The 12,241-nt window shown below is 41.4% G+C and overlaps 2 protein-coding genes across 2 annotated transcripts in view; one reads left to right on the top strand and one right to left on the bottom strand.

Moving 5' to 3' along the window:
- Window positions 1–280: 280 nt before the first annotated feature.
- Window positions 281–10,732, bottom strand: LOC118422821 (protein TFG-like). Its single transcript, XM_035830600.1, has 8 exons — window positions 10,601–10,732; window positions 8,721–8,971; window positions 7,612–7,695; window positions 6,977–7,117; window positions 5,072–5,221; window positions 3,444–3,655; window positions 2,623–2,767; window positions 281–1,907 (listed from the first exon to the last, which is right to left on the bottom strand). The coding sequence occupies exons 2-8, from the start codon at window positions 8,923–8,925 to the stop codon at window positions 1,528–1,530; spliced, it is 1,317 nt and encodes a 438-aa protein (XP_035686493.1). The 5' UTR covers window positions 8,926–8,971; window positions 10,601–10,732; the 3' UTR covers window positions 281–1,527.
- Window positions 10,733–11,942: 1,210 nt separating this feature from the next.
- LOC118423187 overlaps window positions 11,943–12,241 on the top strand; it is a 1,107-nt gene continuing 808 nt past the window's right edge. Inside the window, exon 1 of the mRNA XM_035831219.1 lies at window positions 11,943–12,097. Within this exon, the coding sequence (XP_035687112.1) occupies window positions 11,969–12,097 (129 nt within the window). The 5' untranslated portion in view covers window positions 11,943–11,968. The remainder of the gene's footprint in view (window positions 12,098–12,241) is intronic.

Raw genomic sequence — 12,241 nt, 5'->3', positions numbered from 1 at the left:
AACAGATCACAACTGATCGTTTGAAAGGGGAAGAAAAGTTGTAGTTTGTCTTCTTCACACATTTGTGCAGACAAAAAGATTTGGCAGTTTATAATATGTTAGGACACCAGACTAGAGGAAATATAACTTTTCTTAAATCATAGTCTAGTATGCTGGTGATCCCATACTGAGTACTACCTGTAGTATAGGAATGGGGGAGGTGAATGCAGTACAACAATGCCACCTTTCAGGTTGTGAGAAAACTGCAGAGTCAATTTGAATCTGATGGACAAAAATACCCTCTTTGACATAGACAAAAGTTTATTATATTCAGGCTTACTAGCCATAACTCCACGTGGATAACACAAGTCATTCATTGGTTCATGTAAAAAGTTGTTGCAGTCAGTATTTAACTGACTTACAACACAATGCATTCCACCCCTCATATTACATAATATGTGCCATTTCTTCGAACCCAAGAATATAGCAAGTACCCAAAACAGCAGTTACGGCATAATCATGTTATGCCAATCACCTATTCTTTACCATTACACTACATCATTTTTTGTGTTTTCAGCAATGTCATTTTAGTCCTAGTGCACCCTTTTCCAACTGTAGAAAGTATTTTAGACTCTAGCAGAGATACAGTTACTGTGGCTTTATAACATGGTATTGTCAGAGATTCAGTAAATATAACACAGTAGAAGTGTTTATACAAATTTTGCAGACTTGTGTGTAAGATTTACGGCTTACATATAATTTTTACAGAATTGGTATAATACAAGAAAAATACAAATTTTTCGGAATTCATATGATTCACTGCAAAGAAACAAAAATCACGGAATTCATGAGTTTTATAGAACACATAAATATATAGGATCCTTACAAAGTAAGTATAGTATGTACTCAATAAAATCCATGGGGTGGATCATGTGAATTTCATAAATGTTTGATTGTTTGAATTCCGTTAAACTTGAGTATTTCTTAGTAGTGGAGTGTACGAGGATACTGTATGATTTTCTATGTATGCTGTAAAACTTGAACAAGTTCTGTAAAATCTGTCCAACTCATGGATCTGACATGTCTTCAACTGGCACGATTCTCTAAGTGTAACCATGGCATGAAGCAACATATAATAAAATGTAAGAACTGCGGCACAGCAGCCATACATTTCAAACTGCTGTGTTCACCCCCCTCCCCCCCAAAGATACTAAGAGTACATATTTTAACACATTTCAAAAGGTTCCTCAAGTATTTCAATGTTTCATTTATATCACATTACACATATTCGTACTTGTGTGTGCCCATGAAACCCTTTGAATGCACATACCGTACATCAAAAGTCAACATACAATGAAACAAGAATCAACTTTGCTTCGACTGAGCAATTTTCTTCAATTAACCCTACAGTAAAGAGCTGGTTATAATTTCAAAATTGGACTAAAAGTTGTTCCAGAATAATTGTTTTTGCTTGGGCAGGCATTTCTAGTACGATGTCTTGGTCTATATGCAAATACATTATATACACACTACCCTGTGTGAGAAGTATTACTGGTAGCCCTGGCCGGGATGTTGGTATCGTGGCCCGGCACCGGCGTACCCCCTCGCGTACGGGTTAGCCTGTCCAGGCTTGGAGGGGGGTGGCCCCCCCATGGGGGCGGTGACTCCGTAAGGGGCGGCCTGGCCCTGCGGCCCCTGCCCCTGGTACGACTGCTGTGTGGATGGCATAGAAGCAGGGGGGTAGCCCTGTTGTTGCTGGGGGGCGGCGGCAGGACCAGGGTAACCCCCCTGCTGCTGTTGTTGGCCGTACAGCTGAGCCTGGGAGGCAGGGGGGTAGCCTGGCTGCTGTCCAGGCTGCTGTCCGGGCTGCTGTCCTGGCTGTTGCTGTGCCATGTAAGCCTGCTGTGCAGGGGAGTACTGCTGATATCCTGTGGTAAGAACACACGTGTCATTATTTTTTTGTACATCTCACACACAATTACAATTTAAAATTCTACCTTTCTTAAAATAGAGCTATACATGTACACACAGTACTATGCTAAACATACCATACTATAGACATAAGTCAAGTTCTCACATTTCACATGAGTTGGTCATAGTTCAGAGCTCTCCAACTATTCCAAGAACATAACAAGAGCAAAGTAGAATATAGTTTATATTAGTCATTACCATCAAGCTTTTAGAGTCAAACTTAGCGTGTCTACACGAAGATACAAATGTAGGATCATAATACGCCAGTGGGTGTCAGATACTCCATCAAACAGATTCCTTAGTTTGTAGCTAAATGGACCATTGTTTTGAGTATCACTCAGTTCTAACTTTTCTCAGACAATCAGGTCCAAGTTCAGGTCCGAATCTGTACCCGATCCTCTGGACTTCAATCTGAACATTCTGTACCAGTACCCACCCTTACTAATATTTTTAATCTCCAAACAGATCCAAATATAAGGTAGCATAAGATAGTATTAAAAAGCTGCCAGAGGAGTGAAGCCAGCCAAGGAGTGTGTTTGGCTACTCTGTGGCTGATGACTCCCTTTGGCCAGCTGTACTCCTTGTCCAGCTTTAATACTATCTTATTCCACTGGTTAATCTACCTGGAGATTAAATATTTCCATGTAAATCATTTGTGACAAAATGGCTAACCTTGTTGCTGCTGTGGCTGGACCTGTGCCTGTGCGGGAGGGGGGGTCGGCTGGGGCTGTGGGGGGGTCGGCTGGGGCTGAGGGGGGTATCTCTGCTGCTGGCTGCCGTAAGTCATCTGCTGTGAGGGGTGCGTCGGTGCTACAGACTGTAGGGGAGGTTCAAATCAGCCGTTACTAAATAAAAGTTTTTAAAGCGGATATCTCACTAGTCCAGGCCTGTTGGTGACCATTTGTAAAAAAATAAAAAAATGCCAGCTGCTTGCTCCAACTTGTTGTTGCCAATGGGCACCAGAAATGGTGATTTTTTTTTTATTCCAAAAAAGCAAAATAGCAAAATAATTGGCAACATGGAAATCTCAATTTGATGAATCATAGTACTTGGTTTTTACTTCAGAATCTGTTGTAACAATCGTAGAGTCTATCATGTATCATGTATCTATCAAATCTGGAAGTGAAACTGAGGAAGAAACATTCTAGGCAAGGCCGTTTTGTTTATAGAGGCCGACATGAATTTTACTCATCACACAACCCACTTTACTGAACTTTGTGTCACCTAAATTTGAGGGAGAAATACACAGCTTTCATAATAAAGTTTATTCGCAAGTTCATCCCTGGAGGCTAATTGCAAGCACATGGTGAAAACAAAGGAGACATACATTGTAAAAAGAGGCTACTCAAATCCTATTCCTAGTGTTGATTATTTCTAAATAACATTTTCTTCACCTGAACTTTTCAGAATTAAAATCAACATTAGTTCCATGTAAGCCACTAAAAAATAAGTTTTCAGACTGTTGAAAAATAAACTGCAGTGTGAGACCTTACCTGTGAGTAGGGAGGCTGTCCATGCTGTCCCTGCTGTTCCTGTTGCTGCTGTCCCTGCTGTGGCATCTGGTGCTGCACCTGCTGCTGTACCTGCGGCTGTACTGTCGGCTGCACCTGCTGCTGGACAGGTGCTGCCACCTGCTGTGGTCTGTGCCGCTGGTGCCCAGCTGAAGAGGCACTGCTGACACTGTCAGGTGTACCTGGACGTTCTCCTGGATTAAAAACAGACATCTATATTATATACAGACTTACGAGGGGCGTTCAATATGTAATAACTCTGACTCATTTGAGTCATTTCCCATAGTAGGAGATTAATGAAACTTGGCCCAGTTATTAGTCTTTCTCTTCATAGGAACCACCCAGAGTTATGCATTTCTCTGTTCATCGTTTGATGCAGCTCTGGACAACGTTTTTGGAGGACACCCCAGGTTGGTCCTCCAACAGATGCCTCATCAATGGCAGAAGAGGGACGACCAGGGAGCTGTTTTCACAGACTTCCGGCCATGTTTGAATTCAGGATGCCAGCGTTTTACAAAGTCATATGATGGGGCATTATCACCATAATTTTCTTTCATTTCATTTCAAAAGTCTCCTTTGGTGTGCATCCTTTCAAATACAAAAACCGGATCACTGCACGGCACTCAACTGGCTCCATTTCACACCTGGTCCATTTCACACCTAACTCAGTTCAAACACCAGTAAATCAGAAATCACAATTAGTTCAGAGCTCTTTTTTGCAACTATAAATTTCATCTAGATCAGACAACTGGAAGTGGGTCAGAGTTATTACTTATTGAACGCCCCTCGTACATGATGAAAACTTCTGTATGTCCAGCTCAATTCAGGAAAACCTTGAAAAATTTGAAACTAGACTTCTAAATGAATTGCTATTTGTAATTATGCTAAATTTTTAAAGGATAATGAATATGTAGGTTGCAAATAGATGTCTCCGGTCTTAGGTTCCCAGAATTCTGGCTACGGTTCTCAGAATTCCCCAGAATTCTAGATCCTGATTCAGAATTCTGGAACCTGCTGAGGATTCTGTAGAATTGGCATTGTCCCTAGAGACATCTAATTGCAACCCACATATTCATTACCTTTTAGTATATCATACACGTGTCATACAGTTCTGTCCCTGTGAGACTTAGTGCTCCAGTAGACGAGAGGGTGGAGAAGGAATTGCACACCCCTCCTTCACCATAAAAAGTCACGTGCAGGTCAGGCAAAACAGGTAAATGCCTGTCTGCCTGCTCATCTGTCGAACCGACAGGACAACCATAAAAAAAGTATATCATACTTATATAACAAGATGACTTTTTCTTGTCTCTCCTAAAATTTTCATTGCCAAGCCTTGCTAGGCACAATATTATATTCAGCCAAAATTGTAGTCTGAGATTGCTTATATCTTACATAATAATAATAATAAGATACTTGGGAGTTAAGTAAAAACTTTCCTCATAATCATCATCATCCTGTGTTTTCTATATTTTAAAAGTTTTTTAATCATATTTCTTGTGTATTTCAGAAGTTGGCCATAGGACCAACACAGTTTATACTCCTCTCAGATCTGTTTTTACTTCTAAACAGTCTAATAAACAGAATTAGTTCTTTTCTTGACAGGAGCTTACTTTCAGGCGTGCTAGCATCATTCAGACCGAAGGACGACATGACTTTCTGCGTGGCCTCGTCTTGGGTCGTCTTCAGGGGGTCAAACATCGCCGCGTTGGCAGAGTTGACAGGTTTGGGGGTCTCCTGGGGGGACTGCTTACTCCCACCTCCTGTCAACAAACAAACAGGTAAACATACATTTTGTATGTAGTTGAAATGCACTGTTGCATCTGCAAGGTCGCAAAAAAGTATATTTCTCCAACCCCTGTTCCCAATAGTAGTACTAGTATAGTAGCAGTAGTGGAGACATAGAGACATACGGTGTTATATTGTAATCTCCAAGCAGATTCTACAATTGCATAAGATAGAACCAAAACTGGCCAAGGAGTGTAGTCAGTCAAGATGTGTCTATTTTCCATGTAGCGAAACTCACTCCTATGCTGGCTTCACTGCTCTGCCAGCTTTTGATAGTCTATCTTATGCTACCGTAGGATCTGCTTGGAGATTAGTTATATTGCAAGGTTGGGGTTATACCGTCCCTTATGGGGTGACATATCCTTTCTTTAGGCTGAATAAAAGACTAAGAATAAGATGCACAAGGTCTCTCATCCGGGTGAATGATGTAAATCACAGTATTGTACGTATTGGAAAAGCTGTAGTTATTCTTCTTTGTATAACAGCAAGTCAGAAACTGTGTTGATTAGGGCTGGATACCTTTTGGCTTGATCAGGTTCAGGTTCAGGTTCAGCTCCGATCCCAGAGCTTCAGGTCCGGGCCCTGGACCTGGACCTGAACCTGATCCTCTATAGTAGTTGTCGCGACATGTCGATATATTACTTTGTAATCTTATATTATCATATAGTATCATATTCTTATATTAAATAAAGTTTATTAAACCAATATTCAGATTAGTGTACTTTTTATGCCTTTTTGTCAGTGACTACCAAGCAGAGAGGAGATTAAAAGCAGTTTTATATTTATTCAGAGAACATCCTACACGTAATTCACTGCACACAAGGCTATAATGTTACATGCAAATCAAACAACGCCATCTAGCGAGCAAGGTTAAACTGCACTCTCGCGTTAGTTGAGGCGAGAACTGGCGAGAACTCGCTATGTTTTGAGTAGAGAATCCAAGATGGCTGCCTGTTTGTCGCCGAGCGCTAAAATTTTTTCCTTCAAGACCGCACAAATCGCCTCAAAGCTGGAAAAAAGGATTGAATACACGTACAGAAGAAGAAAGAAATGTTGTTTTTCCCATGGTAATTTTTTCTGGATGCGGATTCTTCATTTTGAGTGAAAATTTACCGCAAGAATTGAGGAATTTTCCACTCGATAATTCCTCGTCGGTCGGCCTCATGCCATGGTAAAATTTGATGATTTTTCGTAGCACATTGTCAATGTTGACCTAAAATTGAGCTGACAGGTACACAAAGGGATGAATATGAATTATTGTAGGCTAATTTAGTTTGATTCATGGCTATTTTGCGATTCCATGGCCGGAGTACTAGGATTTCTAAGTACAATAGATTTCTTGAAATTGTTCAGCCTTCCGGTCCAAAAAAAACGGTTCACGACTTTCGGTTTTTTGGACTCGGTTCCCGGATGTTGTACCGGTAAAAACCGGTCCGGCCGAACCGGTATCCAGCCCTAGTGTTGATCATGAATGGTATTACAGTCACGGTGTTTGTTTGGTCGGTGTAGATTTCTGCCTGAATGAAGTTACCGGTACCCCCAACTGCTGTGCATTGGCTGCCGTATGATGTTATTAACTAGTAATATGTAAATTCGTATGGGCAAAAAACTGTGTTCTGCTGCTCTAAATTTGCATAAATGGGAAATCTGTATGCTGAGGTAACCTTACACATTACCTAAAGACTTACGAAGTTACTTTCTGTGTGTCTCTCCATGAACGCATCACGCACCTGTTTCGTCCTCCGAACTGGTGACCCGCGGCGGCGGCTCTAAGTGGTCGATGATCAGGTTGATTCTGTTGCGAATGGTGGCGAGCTCCGTTCTCAACATCTTGACCTGGTCACTTTGAAGAGGCCGTGGCTGACCGTTCACTGGAACACAATTATGTAAATTCATTAGTACACAGCAATTGAAATTCATTTCCGGAAATAGGTGGTTGGTCTTTCTAAACTTCAGAAACCTCCACATACACACCTGTACACACATACTTGCACACACAAGACACAGAGACACATACTAGAGCACATACACACACATACACACACACACACACTTGTACACAAACACACATACACATGTAAAGGACAGACGCACATACAGTTATATTATTACACAGACATACTTGTACATGTATTAACACACACACAGACACACATGCAAACACACATACTCACACTTGTGCACACAAGTACAAACACAAACATGCACATACAGACATAGCTCCATTAATATTTAATAATATTGTATACACAACACCACACCCACGTAGTTCCCTTCCATGAAAACCCACCACAAATGTTGTTTCCCCCAAAACAACTACATCCAGGATATTGTCCTGTTTGCTAAAATAAAGTCCCTGACTCACCAAATATGGTTAGTTTGAGGATCCTACTGCACTGGATTGCAAAAGACAAGTCTGAGCTGTCTGCTATGGTGATCAAGTCTCCATCTGAAGAAACAAAGTTAAAAAGTCAGTCAATGATTTGGCAATAGCTTAAAAATGTGCTTGTAAGAAGTATGCTACTACTAGTAGTACTAGTACTAGTATCTGTTATGACACATTTGATTTCCAGGTCTACATTTTTTTTCTGTTACATACAACATCAGGGATGTCACTGTAGCTCAACTGGTAGCATCCTCACAGTTGAGCTCCTGGTTCCAGTTAGTTTTAACTGGGAGACCTTGGTTCAAGTCCTGGGTAGCGTGCGAGTAGTCCAGTGGTTATACCCCTGCCACATTTGGCAAAAATCGATCCGACGACGATTCTGCAGCAATCGCCCGAGCCTCGCTTATAATTATAATAACTTTATTGCACAACAATTGTATAAGGTACAAAGTATGGCTTACATGTGACAGGGACGGAATTCAGGTGAAAATACGCACAGCCCTCTGTCGATCTTAAATATAGCCGATCTTCCATCGATATGCCCTGAGAATGCAGAGACTGTGACAGGGGTATTAGCAGCCCTGCCTAGACGCGCACGCTACCTGACATGCACGTTTCTGGAAAGGGTTGCAGTCCTTCGGATGCTACGTTAAGCCGTAAAGACCTAGGAGAATTTCCCCGGTACAATGAACCTGTAAATACTGTACATAACGTCTATCCTCTTTTTCATAACCCGTGGAAGACTAGCTCTTTAGTGAGCTAAAACTGGATCGAGATCACTTTCTTTTTCTCCTTTAATGTCAATTGAAAGGATCCTTACTACTGTATATGATGCATGTATAAAGTAGTACTGTAAATGCAGAAATGTTCGCTGTGGTCTTATGTTCGCGGTTTTCGCGAGGCAGTCTTACCGCGAACTTGAAACCACCGCAAACATTTTTTCCTAGCAGTAAGAGTCTACAGTGCCTGGTGCTACCACGAACTTAAAACCATTGCGAAAAGTAATTTTTCCCTCTACCGCGAAATTAAATCCCCGCAAACTTAAATGCATTTACAGTACATGATGAAACAGATGAACACAAACTGACCCTCGTCCTTGTACTTGATCTGGACCTCATCACTGCTGCCCAGCTGTCCACGGAACACTCTCTGCATCATCAGGACCAGCTCATCATACGTGATGTCCTCGTTGTGGATGGGGATGCGCCGGATGTCCTCCCCCAGCTGAGCCTTGATGATCAGCTTCCCGCTCAGGTCCAGCTGGGCAAAGTTGTTCTCGGTGGTAGGATTCATGGTGGGTGGGTACTGGTAGTCTCTCACTCACACACCTGGGATGGAACTGTGGGAAGGTAGAAAGTAAAGATAGTCACACAGAGGTGGCAGCAGCAAAATTCTTCATGGGGTTGGGGGACTATTGCTGACCTACTATTCAGCACGTGGAGTGGCAAATTAAACTTAAAGGCAATCCAAGGGAGGCCCAGGGGTATGCTCCCCCAGCAAAGTTTTGAAACCTTGACATTCTAAAATGCTTTTTCCTGCATTTTGAGGGGCAAGTTAGTTGGGTCTTCCTATACCAGGCTAGAGGCTTGCCTGCCTTAGCCCAGGACCTCAACTCCCCCAGCTTTTCCCCTGACAGAGTTATCTGGGTGGGGTGTAAATGACTGTAATAGAAATTTTGCTGACACTATATGACAGACTAAGCAAAGTTTGATGGCGTTTCTATTAAAAAACATCTGGTTTTAAGTGAAGTTATTGAGGGAGGGGCGTCCCCATCCTATTTTCACTATTTCATTTCAAGGTACTAGTAGGACTGGGGAAATTTTGAAATTTGGACCCTCTGAAATACCATTTCCTCTATTTTGAGAGACAAACTTTACTGTCAGACTAAGCTAAATCTGATGACATTTCTATTAGAAATAAATATGACTTTTGAGGGCAATGACCCATAACCCCAACATCAAAGTTGTCAACACCAGTGCCATTACTGCAAGCCACTGCATGGGAGGTCTGTAGAAATTTTGAAATCTGGACCCTCTGAAAATTGTGAAAAACTGAAATGTCATTTCCTGCATTTTCAAGCATAAATTTTAGACTAGCTAGGTTTGGATTAATGAAATTTCTATTTGCAAAAATACGAACAAGGCTTTTATTTTTTAGGGTTTTAGCTTGATTCGGGGGTGGGGGGAGGGTGCAATGCCAAACATTTTTAGGGGCCATAGGGGCAATTGTTATTCACTGTGTCTAAGGTATGGTATTGGGAGGCGTGGCCCACTTTTCCCTAGTGCACGTAAAACTGTTTTGAAGCGATTGTTCTTTAATAATAAATTGTTTTTTGTATATAGCAACCAAGTATTGCAATGAAAAACTCATTTGGCGACCCCTACCCTTATATTAGTGTTAAAGTTACAACATCTGTTCTATAGATTCTACCAATTGTTTTCTAACCCGGAAGTTGGCCAAAACGCCGCGTTGGACACGATTAAAAGGAAGGGGGGCACTGAAGGGGGAGGGGTGAATCCAGAAATCGTACAATCTTTGCCTATACAACATTTGCACGATAAAACAATTACTCAAAGTCTTATAATATCATCTGATATAAGAAATGCACCAGAAAGACAAGACAAGGAAGCATAAATGTTCCGCACAACGTTTGACAAAAAAAATCACCGTTTCTCTGATAATTTATGAACGGGTTATGATTTCCTAAGCATTTAGAGCATAAATTCCTCAATACATTCAAGACCGAACCGGTATTCTATCAATGTCTTGCCAATGTCTTGACTGATATGTCTTTGATACACACATTGACGTCGTGTAGCACAAAGAAATGTCGAACATGACAAGACAACAATTTTTTGTCGGTACCCCCCTCCCACCCCATGCATTTTTGCGACGACTCATAATCAACGTGATTTTGGCGCTGTACTTTGCACAGTCAGTTCGGAAAATATCTAAGGAACTTCCTTACCTTATATTGTGTTTCTTGGGCTTTTTGGTCCTTTTCCTAAGACGCTGTGAGCAAGAACTTCCTCAGATTCAGAAACGCACCTCTTGCCATCACCGGTCCAGAAATCTCGTGAACGTGGCACTGAAATCTCGCGTTAGGTTGATTAGTGCAGGGGTGACACCTAGCAGTCGATAAAAGAAGTGCAAGCGCAAGGGACTACTTGTATATACTGTAGTAATTGATGGGCCATACTCACATCATAGCAAGTAAATAATATGACTGATATCCCTCGCAAAGCCCAGTCTTAATACACTGTATGTAAAATCGTGAAAGACATGGTGGTTCGCATTTTTAAAATTTCACGATTATTATGACAGATGTCCATAATACGTCTGGGATAGATGATGGGAATTTCTTCTTTGCTACACTAGCTAGCAGATACGATGCACAATGTTAGCACTAGGGTGAGATCATCGACATCGTACATTCGATAGGGTAAATTAGGGTAGGTTTTACATAGTTGAGGGGGTAACATGTTACTTCGAAGTTCATTTCAGTTATCAATTCAAGAATTATTCCCAAGCGAAATAGTAGTATATGGCCCCGTTCACATTTGTGCGTATATTCAAGTCCGTATGATATGAGTTGTCCGTATTGACGTTATTTTGGCTTTGGTCAAAGTTGTTCTTTACACGAGCGTGCGTATCAAGTCCGTATGGGGTCCGCATTATTGACGCACAATGCGTAACTAATACGCATTACAATGTGGTACTGTGTGTATGTTTGCGTACCTAAAACTAACTCAAAACCTATGAAGTGCGTATTGTACGTACGGCGGCGTATGGAAGTAAAATGTGATATTGTCCTCGTGTGGCTGCACCTTAAATACGAAACCAGGCTGCACAATAGTGGGTCGGATTAAAAAAAGTTTTCCCAAGCCAAAAAAGTGTTAATACGCAACTCATACGGACGCCTTTGGAGTGAAAGGGTAACCCTTCAGTTTTATTTTTTCGGCCTCTCTGTCTCTTCTAATTTTTATGGGAAATAATTATCATTTTCATGTCATAAATAATTCGGCAAAAAATGGGCATATTCGAATAAGATAAATACATAAAAATTTAGACAAAAATGACTGATTGTCAAAAAAAAGACAACCCCGGCATCCTCTGCGCGAGTTCCAATTACGTCATAGTTAAATAAGTCTATTATTTTCAATAATGAATTGTTGCCAGTTTGCTGTTGTTTGTTTCGTCACAATAATGGCAAAAAGACGTAACCCCTTTATAATATATAGATTTCACCACACGATGTAGTTCAAAACTAAGGACTACATTTTTTGGAGAGTTAAACGTATTTGAGGACAGTTCTCACTTCTGAGGTTATATCTTTATGGTTCTCTGTTGTGCGATGGCTGATGTAGAGACAGCCGTACCGGAGGAGCCAGAGTGTCAGGAGGAAATGACCGGATGTCCCGTCATCTCTCACGCCTCGGTCCACCGCAGGAACTCCGACTACATGGTACGTAGCACGCAGATAGTGTCTACCAGACTCCCGCCTGGCCGAATAGTAATTGGGGACTATTGCCAAGTCAGGAATATCTATTTCTGTCTTCTTTAACCAGGTTTAGCTCCATCAGTGACTGGCACTGCTTTTCATGGAGGC

This window comes from Branchiostoma floridae, chromosome 9, assembly GCF_000003815.2.
Source record: "Branchiostoma floridae strain S238N-H82 chromosome 9, Bfl_VNyyK, whole genome shotgun sequence".
Lineage (NCBI taxonomy): Eukaryota > Metazoa > Chordata > Leptocardii > Amphioxiformes > Branchiostomatidae > Branchiostoma > Branchiostoma floridae.
The sequence above is the reverse complement of the archived record's forward strand: the minus strand, read 5'-3'. Positions and strand labels throughout refer to the sequence as shown.